Genomic DNA, 21,255 nt, shown 5'->3' on the forward strand with positions numbered 1-21,255 from the left:
GATCCTTCATGAGTTCATAAACCTTATTTTTCATTTTTAATTAGCATATCTAGTATTCACTAGTTGAGCCGATAACATTATATAAGGCCAACACCTTATCCACTAGGCAACTGGAGCTGATTTAAACTGGAAGCTCAGTTGTGGGACTGCCGACCTTCACACATTGTCTTTCTGTCCTTGGATCATCTTAGAATCCCGGCCTTTAGGGACTGTCGCTGCAGCCCTTTGATTGGTCAGGTGTGGCCCGTAGTAGTGACTTACAGCACTGACTCTAGGACTCTGCTGCTTCTACAGGCTCTGTGCAGACCTCAGCTCTCCGCGCCCCAACTTCCTCACCTCCCCAAAGAGTGCGGACGGGCTGTGCGGAGCCGTCAGTGGGTGCGGATGGGGTGTACAGTGTAGTCAGGTGGTGTGGACAGGCTGTGTGGAGCAGTTGGGGTGCGGACAGGCTGTACAGTCTAGTCAGGGGGTGCGGACGGGCTGTGTGGAGCAGTTGGGGTGCGGACAGGCTGTACAGTGTAGTCAGGGGGTGCAGACGGGCTGTGTGGAGCCGTCAGTGGGTGCGGATGGGCTATACAGGGCAGTCAGTTGCATAGGCCCCAGGGTTTAGGGTTGTACCTTGCATCTAGAAGGTTCCGTCTGGTTTCCAAGCCTGACCGGACCGCGTCCTATATTAACTTTTCCTCACGTCGCCTGTTTTTCTCCCACTGCTCATTCGTCACCCGTCTTTCTTCAGTGCTCCCTGACCGTTTCCCAAACTTCGATCCTCTCACGCACTGTCTAAACTAGACCAGCTGGAACTGTATCCTGGCTTCAGGGTTCAACTCAAGCCTTGCACTCCCTCCTTATAAAATGTGCACTCTGTATTGAGACCCCTCCATGCACACACAACAGTTGTGGTCTTTATAGCTTCGCTGGACCGTTGTGCGGTTTATGCTTTCAGCTTGGGTCTAGTCACATGGGGTGGGGGCATTCCTAAGCTAACTGGCGCCTGCATGGCCAGCAATGAGCACAGGGTAGGAACTTTCTGGAAAGCTTACTGCTTGGTGAGTCAGGAGGAATCATTTGACAGACGAGAGAGGTTCTGGCCCTGCAAGCTTTTCCCATGAGTGGATAATGTTCTAGCAACACATCCTTTCTGTGCTTAATTCAATGAATTTATTTATTCCTTATCATTTGAAATAGCGTGAAAGTCATTTGGTGAAGGGTCGTGTTAGGTATGCATTTAAAATAGAAGAATTTTTAGAAATCCCCGTAAATGCATTCCATCAAAAGAAGGTCAGTCGGTGATTTCTTTTCTTTTCCGACTGGGCTTCTAAGCTTCACCAGTGAAATTATTTTCCTCAGCACTGGATCTGTTAAACTTAAGAGATACGGACTCTTCAAAAGCATTTCTTTTTATTCTTTACCCTCTTCAGCTGCCAACTCTTTGTTGCACAAAAGCTGGGAAAGTGTCAGTCAGAACCAGGACAGAATGAAATATATTTCATGTATCAGGTTGGGGAAATCTGATTGTTTCTCTTGGAGCAGATTGTTCATTATAACGGTATCTATAATAAATGGGGCGTACTGCTGAGATGGATGGAAATGAAATTAATTTGGCTCAGATGTGATCTTTGTTTTGCTTATGAGGATTTGAAACATCCTTACAGAGTTTCAAATTTCCATGCAATTTAGAAATAAAGGAGATTTCAAAATGCATCTGCCTCCTCCACGGCCACCCCGTCCCCTCACTGTGGCACCGTGGACCAGAACAGCGGATGTGGAATTAGTGTGTGGCGGGAGGGGTCCGAATTGGGTTTGCAGTATACATGTTCCAAGTGAAAAGACCCCCGGGGACAATGTGTTCTCTGTCACAGGTCGCCTATCAGATTGAAAACTACGAGTTGGCCAAGAAGGTCTTCTCACCGGTTTGGGATTATTTTGTTGCTTCTCCGCTTCAGGATGAACAGTCGGTGATCTCTCTAAGCAACATCATGACGATAACACAGAGGAGGTAATTAGACACATTACTTTAAAGCCCTGTCTTTCCTGCTTTCGTCTTCATATCAAGATAGCCCATGTGAACGTCTGTCTAACGAGAATCATAAAGCACATGTGTTCCAAGGCCTTCAGTCCTTGTTAGATCTGTCTTTACTTGAGTCAGGAAAAACAATGATGGTTAACGTTTTGGAGTAAAAATGTCAAGTGGTAGCAGCCAGAGCAGAAAGCATGAACACTCACTGGGACTTTTGAAACCAAGTAGGGAGTGGCTGGGTTAAGGTGAGGGCTTGACGCCTGGACTGTGATTATGAAGTGTTTTTTTCTCCTTTGCTTCAAATGGGCTCCCAGGATTAGACTCTCAGCAGTTGCCAGCATGCCAGCAGAAGCCAGAGAAATCAGCTGACTGTCTGTTGACTCTTCTGCTCTTTTTCCTTAAAGGAGCAGGACTTCAAGGCAATCCCCAAACAGAGCATTTCAGGCTGTTAGTTCAGGCTGTGTCTACAAACTGAAAAAAAAAAAAAAAACCAAAAACAAAAACCCAACCTCTCACCTGCATATTAATTATAACCCTTCACCCCTCATAGATAATGAACATAAAAATATAAATGATAGGCAAAGTAAGGTGTTGGTAAGGCTTATGTAAACTAAAAGCTTAATTCCATTTCAGTCAGACAACTATAGGCTTAACATTTGCCCGTGCTAGGGTCGTGACTGCTGTGGGAGAAAGAGGAAGTTAGGTCTCGTGTGAATTGTAGGGTGGGGTGGGGGGGGCAGATAGTGACCGGACTTTCTAGTGTTAAGGGGCTGCAAAGTCTGGAAATGGGGTGTGTGTGTGTGTGCAGGAAGTGGGGTGGAGGATTGCTTGATTTAGCTTTTCCAGCAGGATATTTTTGTAGGTGAGGAGATGATAGGAGGTGTCTTGTTCAGTGTTGACATTCAGGAGACAGTCAAAGCCAGAGGTGGCAATTTGGAAACTGTCTGTGGAGGCCACTGTTGAGATCTTGAAGAGGAGCCTTGTCTTCCAGGGAATGGTAGTTGAACTTCAGCAGAAAAGAGACAATCCTGGGATTGAGCAATGGCGTTGCTCACATGAAAGAGGTGAATGTAAGAGATGGACTAGAGAAAGGCTATGGGAGGGGGCTGTCCAGGAGATGAGGAAGCTGTAAGAGATGGACTAGAGAAAGGCTATGGAAGGGGGCTGTCCAGGAGATGAGGAAGCAAGGTGACACTCTGCCAGGAGAAGTGGGAGTCACGTGCAAATGCCAGGTCAGGCTCAATAAAACTCTGTAGAAAGGTTGAGCAGGATAGAAACCAGGAGACATTTAAAGTTGGCAATTTGGAGGTCACCAGTGAATTCAAGAGAGCAACTTATATGACACCCTAAACCAGAAATGGTTTTGTGACAGACCTGAGGAATAGTGGAAATGGGGACTCAAGGGGGTATAGAGCTCAAAGCTGGCAGAACGTTCCATGGGGCCATGTGCACAGAGCGGCTCCCAGGAAGAGCTAAAGTGACATCATAGCTGATGCAGAGCTTTGTGTTGAAGCTCAGCCCCCTATGGCTAAGGGTCTGCTTGAGTCGTGTTTGTATCCCAGGGCCTTGGAGAGCATCATACATGGTAGGCTTTCGCTGTTTGAAAAGGTGAATGAAGAAAGAAATAAGCGAAGACATAAACTGGTGTCATGAAAAACTAAGAAAATTGGACAGCGATGTCCCTATGGGTCACATGATGACAGAGACTAGATTCTGTGAACCTCAGGATTGAAGAGACTTCCTGGACTCTGAGGCGAGCAGGGAATGCAACGGAGCCAGAAAGTTATAGGCGAGACAAAGGCATGTGTCACGGTGCTGAGGGTCATTGTGAGGCCAGCAAAACTTTGCACAAAAAGTGTGGTGTGCATTGCACAAAAAAGTGAGGTGTGCATTGCACAAAACAGTGAAGTGCGCATTGCACAGAAAAGTGCGGTGTGCATTGCATGAAATGTGCGGTGTGCATTGCATGAAATGTGTGGTGTGCATTGCAGGGTGGAGCAGGAGAACTACAACCCTCCTGGAAATGGAGTGCAGCTCTCAACGTGGTGGGAGCCTCTTCAGGTGTGAATTAATGACATCAGGCTCTCTCCTCCTCTATGGGCTCAGGAGATTCAGGCAGATGGACCTGAAGCTTGAGTCTGAGGGCTTGTCACCACCTAGGGAATGGGAACAAAGGAGGACAAACAGAGGTCAAGCTCCGCTGATCTTTGGCACCATGGCCTGCAATTTAGAGAAGGCAATCAGAGATAACCAGAGCCACTAAGATACAGTCTTTGCAGCTGAATTTGCTTTGAATGCTCCTATCATCACAAAGTTCATCAGCTGGACTTCCGGGCCCGTTCTTCAACCCAACTTACTGTAATTCCAATAATGTTGATAGAACAGTACTTCCTATTTATAAGAACTAGGAAAATTTGCCACCTCAGCTGCTTCTCTTTCTTAGCTGTGAACTCACTTTTGGTTTTCATTTAAGCAGACACCTGAGAACAGCTGTTCTGTGTGCTGCCACCGCTGTCAGGGTCACGGGGTGGATGCTGAGAATCAGTGAACCCAAAGAGGTCGAATAGCTAGGTCAGTGTCTGAACAGCAGCACAGTTAACACCATTTCCTTCTTCCGCAGACTGCATTCGAATATTCTGGCAGAAACCTCCTCGATCCTCTTATACCTTTTCCTTAGAAATATCTTCGTGATAAGCGACATTAAGATTAAAGAAGAAAACCTTTTCTGTGATAATATTAAAGGCAATGAGATTTTCCCTGCCCAACAAGTGAGTAAATGGCAGGAACTGGAAGGATGTGGGTTCCGCTGTGTTTGTGTTTGCTTCTCCGTGCCTCAAGGGCAGGTTCCATTGGGATCGTGTGTCCTTCTAGTGGAGGGGCCAAGAGAACGGAGCCTGAATATGTTGCACTGTTTTACAACATATTCACAACCCTCGGCTCATCGTTCCTTCTCGATCTACCTTTTCCCTCTGTGTACAAGACCAGTATAGATTTCAGAACTCAAATCTGTCCAGTGTGAACAATGAAACACTTGTTGCCTTCAAGAACACAATGGTTTCATTTCTGTATGATTTCTCTGCTTTTGAAGAAGATACGGGGATTAGCATATTATTATTTACAGAATGGGATCTCAATTTACTGTTCATCCACCTGCCTTCTTAAAAATGCTCCTCCCCCTTAGAGATGCTTTTATGCTGGTGTATATTAACTTGCCATGTTCTTTTGAATTATAAAATTGCATGCTTACATAGAGGCAGGGATTTAATGGCCCTCCTAGCAATGGACTCTTAGGGCATTTGTATCAGGCGCTGTGTAGTCCGCAACCCATAGTGTCCTGACTTTGGTAGTGTGATCTTATATTAGTTCCTCATTCCAGCTAGTGCATCTCTCCTTCTGACCATCCTTGCTAGTTATGGGAGCTTCAGATGTCTACTTTCTTTTTCTGGTTTTTTTTTTTTTTTTGTTATACCTATTAGATTCGGTCATTGGTTAACTAACTGGTAGCTAGTTACATGAGGCCCACACCAGTAACAGGAGCCCTTTCTCCAGGCAAGTTTGTGGTTCTTGGAGCTCAGGTTCTCAAAAGCACTTCCCCTGTGCTGAATGTTCTCTCTGCATTGCATCCAGTTTCTTCTCCGGCCACATCAGTTCTGAAAAGGAAGCCGTGTAAAGAAGTGCTTCTTTGAATGTCAGCCCCAGAGAGCACCATTCTAGTCAGAGCTGCTCGTGTAGAGATTTCTGATTAGTGTTCATACAGTTTCTCTTGGGAATAATGTGGATATAAATACAAATCATGTGGATATATAAAAAAACAACATATTTTTTCCCCAGAAGGTGAGTGAGAGGAGAGAGGGGCTCTAGGCCTTTAGCAGGCGTCTTTAATATCACAGCTGTGGGCTTTGCAGTCTTCATCATTTCTGGTTCCTTACTGGAAATACAAATAGAAGTATTAGTTTGGCTTGCCCCAATTGTTCCATTTTCTCACAAATTAAGAAGTGAAATTAGAATCTGTTAACCAAGTGAGAGCAATATTATTGGTATATTACATTTTAATTATTATTCACAATTTGTGGTTTTAAAAAGTAGGGTTTTTTTTTCTTGAAATTAAAATTTGACTAATTTTTTTTGTCTCACTAATAAATAGATAGGCACGTTTTCTGTTGTTAGTGACTCTTGCTTACAAAACACTCTGGAGTTGGGTTGCAGGATTGTGCTCTGCACGTGGACCCTTAAGGGAGAGTCTGAGTCCTTTCCTAGTCCAGATTGTCTTCATGCTATTGTTCATGTCGCTGAGCCAGAAGGACCACATTCCTTGCCCTCTCCGCCTCTTAAAGGCGTACGGAGTTGCGCACCTGATGTCCCGGGTCACGCCGTTTCTTACATCTGCACAGATCGCTCGACTGGTGGAGTGTGAGAACGTGCTGGTAGCTCTCGAGCTCAGCAGCTACCTCAACGATTCCAATTACGCCCTTCAAGCGGTGACCCAGTGCTACGGACTCCTCGCTCCTATCATCTATCACAACATCGTCCTGGTACCTGTCATACAGGTGAGGGTGTCCCTAGCCCCCACAGAAGGTATGCACAGAACGACAGTTCAGTGATTATTATGGGAAATAAGAGCAGTGTATCCCTCATAAAGAACAAATGAGTCAAGAAGCATTGTGAAAACGCCCAACAAATTATATACCAGAAAGAAACGGAGTATGTTTCTTTGAAAGCACACAGCCCCATTAATGGCCTTAGCTAGCCACTGGCAATGGTCAGGTGTCAGTTTTAAGAGTTATTTCAGCTTTCATCGTCTTGACATTGTAGATAGAGCAGTATATTTTCATCATGCGTCACTACAGCCATCTCAAGGATGTGCATAGTGAATAACCCGAGAAAGTTTGCTTCGTGGCAGAATTGATATTCTCATTCAAAGGGAGGAGAACAGACATTGTGGATAAATGATGGCGAAACACCTAGTTATTCATCTGAAGGAAAAGTAGAATCTGACCTCTATTTGTGGTTTGTACAACTATCTGCCTCTGTTAAAGGATTACAAGGAAAATAAAGCAAAACTTTAGGGGGGGAAAAACCCGGAGCAGACTTATGTAGTATGGGGTTTCAGGGAAAATCTTTCCAATTAAGAGGACTTGTAAAGCCCAGCAGTGGTGGTGCACAGCATCAATCCTAGCACTCCAGAGACAAAGGCAGGAGGATCTCTGTCCCTTAGAGGCCAGCCTGGGCTACAGAGAGAGTTCCAGGACAGCCAGGGCTGCACAAAGAAACCCTGCTCAGAAAAAAAAAAAGAACTAGAAATGATAAACTGCCTGAGACAAAAGAACCATGACAAAGACATAAGAGACTTGTGGAATTGGAAAAAAATAAACTCGAAGTGAATGGGGAGTAGATTAGATAGGGCAGGAAGCCTTGCCAGTTGGCCGTCATCTGATAGGTAGAGGGACACATGGTCCGAATAGGCAGTTCATAGAAAACCAAGTCCACTGCAATGTAGGATGCTTGGGTACCAAGGATTTCTGGAAATATTTGCTGGATTAACAGTGTAGAATCCATAACTCCTGTTCCTGGTGAGAGCGTGTGGTAGCAGTGGCGTTCTGACTCACCGGCAGGATAATGTGAATTGTTATTAGCTTTTGGGTTCTGTGAAAGAAACTTAAATTAAATCTAACTTTAAGCAGAATTAAAACCAAATATCCGATACAGTAATTCCTCTACTAGTAATTTATTTCATAGGACAGAAATTTAATAAAATTAAAAATACATTTATCTGACAGAGCAACTACCCTGTAAGTGTTACACAGAATAAAATCATTATTTGGCCAAGTTCTGGGGCTCTGAGTGCCCCTTGCATCCCAGGTTCATATATTTTCCCACCTGGGGACTTGGTACCACGTAACGGCCATTGACTTTGAGTGGGAACTGTGGCCTCAAGGTTGGTGCTTCATCCTCCTCCAAGCCCACAGCTGCTGCTCATGTGGGCACCGTAGCAAGTAGAAGGGTGTCGCGTGTCGTGTTTGGTGGAGACAAGCTACCTGAAGAAAGGCAGCAGTAGTGTCAGAACTAAAACACTAACCATGATCAGTTCAATGTGAGAACAATAAATTACAGTCAGTCCATGCCAGCTGACAATGTATTGCTATTAGCCACATCAGGTAGGGCTGTCCCTGCAGATTGGGAGGCACTGTTCATGAGGCATAGTTGAGGGATAAAAATAAAAGTTCAAACAAGTATATCTAAGTGCCATTTTGTGAAATAGCAACCAAAGTCTCTCTGGGGACATTTTTGCATTTGTGTGCGTGCACACACACATGCAAGCTTTGAGAAATGACTGGGGGATTAGCACGGTTGGGGATGTGGTATGCAATGGGTTAGAGGGTAAATTAGCACAGAAGGGAAGAATTAAGCATTAAACGTCCTCACCAGTATATCAGGATAGTAACGGATTGCTAAAATGGTGGCTTGAAGCAACTCAAAAGAACAGACAGTCACATACTGATTTGTCCTTTGGGATCATTAGAATGAACACAATCTCAGCTCTGCTTCTCTGATGATAGTACCGCTCTGACCTGTGCAGGAGGACTGAGAGCCCAGTCTCATAGTCTGGTTCTTGATCAAGTTCAGGAACACATGATGCAAAGCCAGGAGGGGAAGTGAACGTCAGTATTAACTCATTTTGGGTGGTGTAAGCGCTCGGTTTTAGTCCAAGAGGGACTGTCATGTCAAGCAACTTCCTTGTACTGTCCCAAGCAGCCTGATTCTCTGTGCTTTACCAAGGTCTCCCTAAGTATGGATGTGACTTTTAGTGTTTTGGATCCTTACAGCATTTGACCCCTTTTATGGTGCTTGTGAAAATAAGCATCATTTTATGTTATTTTGTTTTATTTTGCACTCTTCATTCATTTTCCCTTTATGTAGATAGATGACCCATCTGAAAATGGAATAGGCTTCTCGTGTCTGTGTATATTCTTTTATACCTGGTGGAAATGTTTTCAATAATGATCGATCGAAGTGGCACTTTATAGCCTAAGACTGATGTGATTTACATACCACATTTTGTATTAAATAAGACGATATGTTGACACAAAAATCATTATGTTTCTGTGCTTTAGATCTTGATAAAATGCATCGTGGTTTTGCAAGGAATGCCAACTGTCGTTCACTCAAAGAAAAATGTTTCAAGCTTTGAAAGTGTCCAACACATGATAGCTTGCTGTATCTTCTACGTGACAAAGGTATTTATCTCATCGTTTGCCTACTGTCTTAAAACTTAGGATTGGTACTGAGAAAGTCAAACCTCATTTAATCACCATAGTTGGGAATGCAATAGAATATCAGCACCCCCAGGGCCAGAGACAGAGCTCAGAGAAAGCAAGTTCTTCCTGCTCTTGCAGAGGACCCAAGTTTGTTTCCTAGCACCCTTGGCAAGCAGCTTCCCCTAACTCCTGCTTCCCAGGATGCAATGCCCTCTTCTGGTTTCAGGGGGCACCTGCAATGACTGGTAATGCAGAAAAAAACATAGCATCCCCAAAGCCATTTTCCTTAGATGGAAAGCAAATATGGAGCCTGAAGATTACAGGATGGCAACTAACCGCTGTTGAACTTGTTGGTAAAATCGTGGTGCCCCACAAACTCAACCTTGCTGTCATTGAAATAGCGTTTGGACATCGTCTGGCATTATACACAGTCACACAGGACATGTGTTCCAAACCCCAAGAAGGCTGCTGACACATTTCCTATGCTGAGTGCAGTCTGTGTATCACCTTGTCAGGCTGTGGTCAAGAGGGATGGAGCCCACAGGAAGCCTCACTGTCAAGGCCAGAGTTTGGGCTAAGGCAGTGGAACTTAGCTCTGCAGAGACAAACAATAGCTGGGCATGGTGACCATGCCTTTAATCCCAGCACTTGGGAGGCAGAGGGGAGGGGTGGATCTCTGTGAGTTCTACACAGTGGGTGCGGGTGGGGTGCATTCCAAGGTGACTAGTGCTACGTAGTGGACAGGTGTGCCAAACCCTTCGGCCAAGTGAAAAGGCAAATCTAGAACATGGTGGCAGTGGTGAATCTGCAGATAGGAGCTGAGGATGGTAGAGGTGAATCTGCGGATAGGAGCTGAGCATGGCAGTGGTGAATCTGCAGATAGGAGCTGAGGATGGCAGTGGTGAATCTGCAGATAGGAGCTGAGGATGGTAGAGGTGAATCTGCAGATAGGAGCTGAGGATGGCAGTGGTAAATCTGCGGATAGGAGCTGAGCATGGACATAGACAAAGTATAGGAAGAAGCTAGACCGCTTTGTCGTTTTTTAGTTTGTGCCTTCATTCAACAGCTGCTCACAGATTACCTGTCTGTCAGGTTCTGTTTTGAGAAACTGGTGTATGCCCACAGAGCTGAAGCTTCTTGGGTGATACTAGCTTGGGTTAGTAAATAGTGCGCCAGGACACACACACACAGGGGTGTGGAAAGGCAGAAGGAAAGACTGCAGAATTCACTTGAGATCTGGATATCCTTTAAGCAGGAGGTACGAACTCAAGTGACCACTGAGACCACACAGGTAACATAATGTCTGATTTGGTTGGATTTCAGGCCAGATCGTTGGGTCCAGAGACAAACTTACCTGTGGCATTCATTAAAGAATTAAGTAATTAAGCTAACAACCCAGTTCTGCCTCATGAGCTTAAAAGCTTTAGTGTACACACACACATACACACACACACACACACACACACACACACACGAGTAATTCTGTGAAGCTTTAAATGGAGTAAATGAAAAGAAAATCAGTCAAGGGAGGGACATTTATGAATTTATGGTCTTGGCTTTCATTAGATCGGAAGGCCCCAGAGAGCAGGCCGAACATGGGAATAAATACACTTAGAGACCCATGGCCAGTTTCACCTTAGTTGGCATGAAGGAAAACTAGAAATTAGATTGTTATTTTTAAAGTAGAAAGTAGAAATGGAAGAAGATTAATCTGAACATGTAAATATTTGTGTAACGTACTCTTCACTACGTTGGAAAAGATTAGAGATAAGTTGGGACCAAGGAGGCAAAGAAAACGTTAAAGAGAGCAATTAGATGATACAAAACCAACCAATCAATTAAGTAAATGATACAAGACGCCAAGCTTCTGTGACAAGCAGATTTGATAAAGATCACAGAAGCGGTAGAATATGAGTTAAATCTGAGAACACCCCCATATAGAACTGGTCAGAAATGGTAAGTATATTCAGAGGGCAGAGCCAGAAGCCACAGCGTGAAAAGACCAAGAGTCTGGGTTTGAGAAAGAAATAGATGGAGCAGTAACAGGCTCCCCAAGTCCCAGGCAGGATTAAGGTAGGTATTCTTATGTAGAGAGATGTTGGTAATGTGTTTGAAGTCGATGGTTAAGGACAAGCCTTAAAGTCTTGAGTACCGGAGAGCAGGTTCCTTGCAATGCAAGGAGAATCAATGGCTCCAAACTTAGCAACACTAGAAGTTAAAACATGGAGATGGAGTTTGAAGGATAAAGCCTGAAGTCCCAGAACTAATAACGAAGGAAGATGCGAGTCATTTATTCAGGCGAAAATAAACACTTTCAAAATACAAGTGTTCACAGACCATTGTGCCCATGTGCTTACTTGAAGAGAACACTCGAGGAAACGCTTTATCAAGTGACAATTGATTCCAAGCAGAAGTCCTGAGATAGAGGGAGACAAAAAGAGAGGAACAGCAGGAACAATGACTCTCTCAATATATGTATCATTAAAAACAAATAGATGATAAGGGTATGATCTGGACTTTGTAATGTAAATGCCAAGTGGGGTTTCTTGAGAGACAAGAGTCATCCTTGAAAGACAAACTTATTAGCAACCCAGAACTAAAACTTCCATTGTACCCGAGGAGGGGGAGAGAACGTTAACAGGCCAGTTCTTGGACTATGGTTGTGCAAAATTATGATTGCTACACAAAATGCGTGTAGCTTAAGACTACCATTTTCTCTGGCAGGACACACACACCTATTTAAAGATGATTTGGTGATGTATTGCTGTGAGCCAAGAGCTGGATAGATGGCTCAGCGGTTAAGAGCACTGCCTTCTCTTCCAAAGGTTCTGAGTTCAATTTTCAGCAAACACATTGTGGCTCACAACCATCTGTAATGAGATCTGATGACCCCTTGAGGAAGAGACCTGGTCAGTCGTCATCCTCATCACCTTAGACCATGAAACCTAATATGGACAAGTTCAACAGAACCGTCATCTATGGGCTGCCCATACGTGCTTCAGCATTGCCAGGGCAGAAATTTCATTTATTTTTCATTTTCACTGTGAGCAGAACTTTACAGTCAGTGGGACTTCTTAGTGTAGAAGGAGCAAAAGGAATGAAGTGAGGAAGGTGAGAGAGAGAGAAAGAGAGGGAGGGGAGAGAGAATCCAAGAACAAGAAATATGGACAGGGAGGATAAGAGAGAGAAGTAGTAAGAAGCAAGGAAGTGTGCTCACTTTAAAGACGGGAGTGATAAATAAGTATTCACCACTTTACAAAGCATGGATGACCTTAGAAGACAGGCTCCCAGGAGGGCTAGGAATGCAGGTTCTAATATGGGTATTATTTCAAGAAAGACATCTAAAATGAAGCAGGCAACGGTAATGAGCAAATACCAACAAAAAGAAAGGAGGGAGATGACGATTTCCACCCCAGAAAAAGCAGAGTTCACAACCACAAACATTAAGCAGGAACAAGGGCTGCCCCACACGCTGTCTTTGGCTCCTTTGGGTTGACCTTCCCTGCCATTGGAAGGCTCCAGGTCCTTTGGGTTGATCTTCCCTGCCATCGGAAGGCTCCAGGTCCGTTATACAGTCTCAGGACAGGCTCACTGCCAAGCATGAAAGATGAAGTCTTCTCTCTAGTTGATTCTTCACAGCACCACAAGGCTCGAATTTTTTTTTTTTTATAACGGCAAATTGAAGAAAAATAAGAAAGCGTGGAAAATGCCACAACGACATTGGATCACACTTAGCAGCCTTTCCTAATAAAATTGCCGGTGAGTCTGGAATGAGAGGAAGCCGCTGAATAGCGATAAGGACATTTACCCAAATTTGAAAGCAAATATCATACTAAATGGCAAATTTCTGAAGCCATTTCCTTAAAAACCAGACCCAGGAAGGAGGTGCCGATGCTTAACAGTCTTATTTCCAGAGGTTCCCTCTTGTGCTGTAGACATGGCTTTGAAATCCTTTCATAACTGTAGAAAGGGAAAATGCGACTTATTCGTAATTGTAGGGTCTCAAACATCTTGTAAGGAATAATTAGAATTATATGCAGACTATAAAAAGTGGGGGTGTATATTAAGCAGATATGAGTGACAGTTTTATTTTATGTCAGAAATCATCAGAAATGGAGAGGGCAGACTGTGCTATTTAAATCTCAGCCACGTGTCAGAGAACCTGCATAAAGGAGCTGAAATCTTGCCAAGGACGCGCATTAAAATCTGAGCATATGGCAGGCCACACCAAGTTCCTACACACGAAGATATACTGTAGCAGAAGTATAAATCCTTCCTTAAAATGACGCTTAAATTTAATGTACTTTTAATCACAATTCCCGCGGGCTTTCTCTAGAATCATTTAAAGGGTCCCAATAGAAATTAAAGCTCACTACCACGCCGCCTTAGTAAAAATGGTGTTAACGCATTGTGGGCAAATCGATCAGTGGAATAGATTAGAGGGTTCAGCCCACGTCTCCGGAAGAGATGAGTGTGTTACAAAGGTAGCAATTTGACTGACCACGGAGACTTTGATCTATAATTATGGTTTTCAGTGTGGGGGACCCTGGTATAACTAACTGCATCTGAAGTAAAGCCAGAGCCCTACCTCACAGCTTAATAACGTCCAGCTGATCCAAGAAAGTCTGCATGGCTTGGAGTCAGGGGTCACCTTCCTCAGCAATGGGGGCAGCACATAGCGGAAACTGTAACTAGCTGCAGTTGGAACATTTTTATGTCAAGGAATTATAAGCAAAGTTAAAGGCCACTGCCAGGGTGGGAAAATGCATGGCGGATGCAGGATCCTTGGCATTGGTCGACCCAGAGAAGAGTCAATGAGAAAACAGGGTTCCTTTAATGGTGGAGCACTGAGCAGGTGGTGCTTGGACAGTCATTGTCTGCGATCCGTCAGGAGACTTTCAGGGGTTTCAAACCTAGGGTGACAAAATGGGATCTGAGTTTTAGAGAAATGAGTCCGGCTGCATGGCAGCTAGGGATTTGAAGGCGGGGAGACCTGCAGCAGGGGGTGAATCAGAAGGCAGAAAGTGATAGAGAGGTGGAGAGAGAGAGAGAGGGAGGGAGGGAGGGAGGGAGGGAGAGAGGGAGAGAGAGAGAGAGAGAGAGAGAGAGAGAGAGAGAGAGAGAGAGATATTGGATTGTTGTCCTGGACATTCAACACCTTGCCTCACTCTGAAACCATTCTTGGTGACATTGCTCTTATGGAGTACATCGTCCTGGCCCCACAGAAACATTGCTCCTCCTTAGCACTAGTTGGGTCTTAGTAGTTCAGGTTCATTCACTATCTCTAAGTCCGTTCATATGATCCCTTCTCCATACATGAGGAGTGTATGGAGAAGTTGTAGAAATAGGAGCGGCGGGCTATGTTCCTGGCACCTGGCCGCCCGCATGGCTAGCTTTAAACAAGAAATAACAACACACAAACTGTATTCTTTTAAACACTGCTTGGCCCATTATATCTAGCTTCTTCTCGGCTAACTCTCGCACCTGGACTAGCCCATTTCTAATCATCTGTGTAGCATCAGTCTTACCGGGAAAGATTCAGCATGTCTGACCTGGCAGCTTGCTTCATCGCGTGTGTCTGCCTCAGAGAGCAGAGCTATCACGTCTGCCCAGGAGAGGGGAGCATGGCGTCTCTGAGCTCACTTCCTCTTCCTCCCAGCATTCTGTTCTGTTTACTCCACCCACCTATGTTCTAACCTATCAGGGCAAGCAGTTTCTTTATTTAATTAACCAATGACCTTCTTCCATCAAGAAGTAGCAGTGATCCTAGATCTGAAAAAAGAGCAATTTCAGCAAAATGTCTCTACATATATCACATACATGCAAGCATGTTTATATTTCTGTTGCTCCTCTGGGGGCTCACCATGAATGTTCCCTTCCTTTCATTGAGTCACCACAGTGGGACATAGCAAATCAGATAACTGGCCGTGGAATCTTCTTAGGGTTGATACTAGAGCCAGGATTTGAATAAGGTGGCCCCAGCTGTACAGATAAGAGATGGCAGGTACATCAGAAAAGGACTCAGCCATGGAGAGACCCGAGGGTCCAGCTCTGGACCATTGCGATGCCTGGATTCTTCTTGGCTCATCAAGATGATTGTGGGAGATTACTCTTGAGAAGTGGACAAGGGCCGGACTGGAGAGGGCAGAGCAACCCCTGGCCTTGGGCAGTGTGAATGAGGAGGACAGGGTGTATGCAGAGAATGTTAGGTTTGCAGAGAATCTGCCCAACCCTCTACTAAAATGCCCTGCACATCACCATGGGCTTCCCTCCTCCCTCAAGACACCATGTAGTCAGGAACTGTGCCTTACTCAGAGGAAGCAACTTGCGATAAAGTGGGCATCTATAATCCCAGCACTTTGTGGGTGAAGACAGGAGCGTCTGAGTTCTAGACCATCCTCAGCTACATAGTGAGTTTGATATCTGCCTGGGATACATGAGATTCTGTCTTAAAAACCAGATAAGCAAAACAAAACGAAACAGAAATAAGCAACAAAACACTCGAAAGGGGCTTTGGATATGACCGCAGGGAACGATTGTTTCAATATGGCTTTAAAAGTGGTAATTTCCCAATAGTAGAGACGCGTATCACAAAGCAGAAAGCTGGACAGCCTGCGAGATAGGAAATGCACATTTGATAAGAAGCTGCTATTAGTCCTTTATTTAAAGAAGAGTAGAGTCGTATAACTTTAATTCTTGAGAAATGTGATTGGAGGTAAGTTTCCAGTTGCCACAACAACTGTGAGGTGTTGTTAGACCCATGAGACTTGGGGGAATTTGAATTTATGAACGACTATGCGTTGCATTTGGGAACAGAGATAATTAATACTTACTTTAAATTAGATTCTACGTTCCTGGAAGGAATATGACCTGGCAATAGCGATCATAAATTACGGGAAAAAGACATTGGACGTCACATCAGGGTGCAAATCTCTGTTTGGTAATGAGCAGGATGAGATTGGAGAGGAGGTAAGGTGTTTGATTGTTTTGTTTGTTTCTCCCTCCTTTTTATGCATTTGGGTGTTTCACTCACTATCCTCAGACATATTCGAAATTGATCAATTTGTCATCTTTATGTCACAGAAAGTAATTTCGTTAAGAAGTTCTTTAATTTAAAAATATTTTTTTGCTGGGCGGTGGTGGCATATGCCTTTAATCTCAGCACTCAGGAGGCAGAGGCAGGCCGATCTCTGGGAATTAAAGGTCAGCCTGGTCCACAAGAGCTAGTTCTAGGACAGGTTCCAAAGAGAAAACCAAGCAAACAAAAAGAAACATTTAAGATATAGTCAAGAGCTAGCATATTGAATAGTTCACAGTCTGAATACTGTCTCCAAAGTAGATGAGGTTAGATCTTTCTATGTTCAGTGGGACACTGAACTCACCATTTCCTAAGAATGCCTCTTTTGAGTTAAAGATGCTTTGTTCTTTCTAGTTGTGAAATTTGCCAGAAATACCAGTTTCACCGTTTTGGCCAAATTAAAGCAAGCTTTAATTAAAATGTTAAATACTGACCAAATTCCATCTTGGTCAGGTCCATCACCTGGAAACCTTTCCAGCTGAATGGCCCAGAATGCACATGTTGGCGTGGCTTAGAAGGGCAAAACCCATAGACCAATGTACTTTCCCATGAGGCTTTGTTGTTAGTTTCCAGGAACTACAATTCCCAGAATCCCAGGATGTCACCTGGTCCTTGGGCAGGTCGGGTTGACAATTTAACTTTAGGTTTAACAGTTCTGTGTGCATCACTGAAGGGGTTGAACATGTCGCTGAACCTTCTAATCTCATCTCCAAAGTAGACCTATGAACATCAGTGATACCTCGACTCCTGTCTTTATGAGGCTGCTTATTTTAAGACGAATCTTCAATGTGTGCTTCATAAGCAAGGGTCTTAGAGGGACTTAAGACTTTATTGCTTTTTTTTGAGATGATGTAGGCCTCATGTGTTTGTGGGTCAGGCTTTGAGATGTTTCTTGGCCTACTGGTTTTCTGAGACACACCAGGAAGGACCTCTTACCTCTCCCAAATTGGCTCCAACCTTCCTGAGAGAGAAAGCAAGGTGATTTGTTGCCTGGTAGGGTCCCAAGCATCCTGGGGAGAGGAATTTTAAGCTGTGGCATCTTTTGGGAGAGCAGGATGTGGGGCTTGTTTTGCCTCGAGGAACGTTAGATTAAACTGGAGGCAGTTTGAATCTGTTGTTTTCAAACCAGCTGCTTACTCTACCCGCTAGTGCCCTGTGTCATCCAGGCCTTGAGTAAAGGCTCCGTGCCCTTGGGTCTCACCCCTCTTTCCTTGGAGCCCCTGGTTCAGCAGGAGGTTGTGACACTTCCCACTGACTAAGGTTGTAGGATCTGTTAATTTGTCAGAGGAGGAACTCACTAGAGCCGCTAGAGACCTCGTGGAAGAATAAAGAGGCTTAGAAGGTTTTGTTTGTGATAACAGGAGACAGTGCGGGTCAGTTCTCAGTCTCAGACAGAGAAAACATGGTGGGGAGCCTGGGCACACACAGGCCAGTCCTTAATCTGCTAATTACTGATCTTGTTAGGTTTTTGTGAAAGGCAGAGGTAGAAGCAATTAGCTGGGTTGTAAAGGAGATCCTTCTGGGGAAACAAGAACAGAAAGGAAGAAAAGGATCCCTCCTGGGGCCTGGCTGGAGATTTCATTTTGAGGGTTTTTGGAGGTGACAGCTACATTGGGAAGAGGGCAGGAACTGGATGTAGCTCAGTAGGCGGACTGCTGGCCTGGCATGCCGGAAGCCCCGAGTTTGATCTCCAGCGCTTCCTAAACTGGCTATGGCGGAGCCTGCACTGATCCCAGCACTGGAGTAGCGGAGGAAGGAAGAGTAGGGGTTCAAAGTCGACCTTGGCTTGAGGTCAGCCTGAGCTGCAGAAGACACTTTTTCAAAACACACACACACACACACACACACACACACACACACACACACACACACACGCTAGCTATAGCAGCCAGCACCACTAGTAAGAGTGTGCATTCTAGAAGGGGAGATCCTGGAAGGAAGGAGGGGAAACAGAACAGTTTGGTTCTGTCCATGAACCTCTTAGCACGTCCAGCTAGAAGGCAGTATCAGCTGCTGTAAATTGCTAATTATTGTTGCTTAGCCACACACATCAGTCTTACCTACTAAACAGGAAAGGGGGAAACAGAACATAACGCAGGTTTTCCAAAAATGACAACTTCCCTAACATGTTAAAACACATTTTGACATTTGCCAATGTTTCTAGGGTACTTGTTCTAAGAAAACTTCCAGAACCAAGAAGCCGCAGCAGGTGCTGCTGCCGGAAAAGATAAACGAACAGCTGGCCTTGTTGGAGACACATCTACTCAAACTCACAAAGCAATGTAATTCTTTCCCCTCTTGTATCTGTTTTGCATTGTTTCTTGAAACAAGAAACTGTTTTGTTGAAAGAATTAAGATGAGATTAGTATTTGGTAAACCCTTTAAGGATTATACGGTGTGTCTACATTATACCATTAATCCTTGCAACACTTTGTTAGTAAGAGCCCCCTGTCTTCTACAGGTGCGCTCATGAAGATAAGGGACTTAACTTAGGTTTGCATGGTTGGCTTGGACTTGGGCCTGTGTCTTTCAGCTTTAGAGTAGGTTTTTACAACCTTGGCACTCTTGTTTTTTTGGTGCAGATAGTTCTTTGAGGTGTCTTAGTTTGGGTTATTGTTGATGTGATAAAACCCCACGATCAAAGAAATTGGGAAGGAAAGGGCTTATTATTATTGGGCTTACATGTCCATATCGACCTTCTGTAGTCAGACGTTCCTCTCCCGTCCTACTGTTCCCAAATTGTAGCATGAATAATTAAAGCCCAGAGACAGATATTGGGTTCAACCTGAAGATCATACAAGCAAAACAGCCAGCCCCTAGAGAACTATTACCTCTATGAAATCTTCAGACTGAAAAAAAGCGAGTTCCTGTGCACCATCACCGCTTGGCCTCTATGGAGAGCTAGCGTGGCTGCTGGGATTAAAGATGTGTGTACCATTGCCAGGTCTGTATGATTGACTAGTGTGGCTGTTTTACTCTCTGATCTTCAGGCAAGTTTTATTTATTAAAGCACAAATAATATACTACTCTACCAAATACCCTGTGGCCACTTCCCAGATAATTGACTCAGAGGCTTAATATTACTTATAAATGCTTGGTCGATAGCTCAGTCTTATTACTAGATAGCTCTTATACTTTAAGTTAACCCATATTTCTTATCTACACTCTGCCACATGGCAGCACCTTTGATAGCATGGCACGTTTATCTCCTTCTGTGTCTAGCTGGTGACTCTGCCCTTCTTCATCCCATCATCTTAGTTTGGCTGCCCCACCTATACTTTCTGCCTGGCTACTAGCCAATCAGCGTCTTATTAAACCAAGTTGAATGGCAAATCTTTACAGTGTACAAGAGGATTATTCCATAACAATGTTCAACCTCAGAGGAAGTTAGGACAAGAACTCAAACAGGGAAGGAACCTGGAGGCAGGAGCTGATGCAGAGGTCATGGAAGGATGCTGCTTACTGGCTTAACTTGCTTTTGTATAGAACCTAGGACTACCAGTGCAGGATGGCATTAAGTGATCCTCCCCCATCAATCACTAAATAAGGAAACTGGACCTTTTTTCTCCACTGTCAAGTTTCATCCAGCGCAGTAGGGGTGTCTCTGTCCTAGGTCCTGAAGATGTGGGCTGGCATCCCTGGGCTCTGCTCATAGGAACAGAACACACCATCCATATCTTGGTAACTGACTGGGAAGCTAACCTATTGGTGGTAGTGTTTAGGTTTTGAATTGAGCTAAAGTTTTGAATTGAGCCTAATGATGTGTTGTTCTTATAAACTAGTAAACCTAGTTTATGGAAAACTGCAATCATTTAATCACAAACATAAAAATATAATTTCTTAAAATTTAAAGTGTTCTAAAATGTGAATATTTTATTCTCATATAGACAAAACTTTTTATTAAAGAAATAAAATTATTACTAGCTACACAGTAAGTTCAGTAACCATAAAAATGTTTTTGGGAAGTGTCTCCTATGTGTGAGATACTATTCTAAATGCATTATAAAAATCATACAAATTCTCTATAACAACCACATAAGGAAATTGCTCTCTTTTAAAGGCAAGAAAACTGAGGCAGAGATTCTAAGTACCTCACCCCTGCCCACCAAATTTCATAGTTCAAAAGTGTCAAGGTTAGACCTTAAAGCAGAGCTGAACAGGCTGATACACCCTGTAGTCCCGGCACTCAGGAGGCTGAGGCAGGGGGATCACAAACTCCATGCCAACCTGGGCTACATACTGAGTCCTTGTCTTAACACCAAGAACGCGGAACTTGACACAGACAGGCTGGCTCTGGTGGCTGTGCTGCATGTTGTGGCTTTGGAGTGACTTCATTAAAGACGGCGAAGGGACTCTAGCGTGGCATACATGGCTCTGGCAGGCCTTGTCCCTCGCCCCCATTCTCTCTGCCTTCCTAAAAACTGTTAGATTATATTCCCAAAGTCAACCACCAAGGTCCATTCCCTTCTTTGGACACTTCTGCCAGACTCATTCCTGAGACTCACCACCAAGGTCCAGCTAGCAGAGTATTATGTCTCCTTTGGCTGCCCTAATTACCATGCCAATCAAAACTAAACCCTTCCCCCTACAGGGCTTCCAGCTTTACCTTTATAAACCACATTTCCCTCTGGGCCACCCCTGCCTCCTCTCTTTCCAGAGAGGACAAATGCCCCTGCCCCTTCCCTTGTTCCTCATCCTCTGTCTCCTGTCTTTGTCCCTTATTCCCTGCCCTTTGTCCTTCTGGCGTAAGTAAATCTCCTTTGTGCTGAGAACTTGGTGTTCTGTGCTGATAATGTCCCTTCAGATGGGCTTAATATGCCTGCTAGGTCTGATGTGGGTTTTTTTACATTTTAATGGGAAGGAAAGTAGATAATTGATCTTTTCTCACACTCCGAAATATGATA

At 44.3% G+C, this 21,255-nt stretch overlaps 1 protein-coding gene across 1 annotated transcript in view; it reads left to right on the top strand.

Annotated features, from left to right (window-relative positions):
- Cfap54 (cilia and flagella associated protein 54) overlaps positions 1 to 21,255 on the top strand; it is a 249,963-nt gene that overhangs the window by 72,177 nt on the left and 156,531 nt on the right. Inside the window, exons 23-28 of the mRNA XM_041669797.1 lie at positions 1,860 to 1,996; positions 4,638 to 4,785; positions 6,409 to 6,564; positions 9,130 to 9,252; positions 16,117 to 16,242; positions 18,516 to 18,633. Of these exons, the coding sequence (XP_041525731.1) occupies positions 1,860 to 1,996; positions 4,638 to 4,785; positions 6,409 to 6,564; positions 9,130 to 9,252; positions 16,117 to 16,242; positions 18,516 to 18,633 (808 nt within the window). The remainder of the gene's footprint in view (positions 1 to 1,859; positions 1,997 to 4,637; positions 4,786 to 6,408; positions 6,565 to 9,129; positions 9,253 to 16,116; positions 16,243 to 18,515; positions 18,634 to 21,255) is intronic.

This window comes from Microtus oregoni, unplaced genomic scaffold (genome assembly GCF_018167655.1).
Source record: "Microtus oregoni isolate MIOR12 unplaced genomic scaffold, Mior012 000001F_ref0000356, whole genome shotgun sequence".
Taxonomy (NCBI): domain Eukaryota; kingdom Metazoa; phylum Chordata; class Mammalia; order Rodentia; family Cricetidae; genus Microtus; species Microtus oregoni.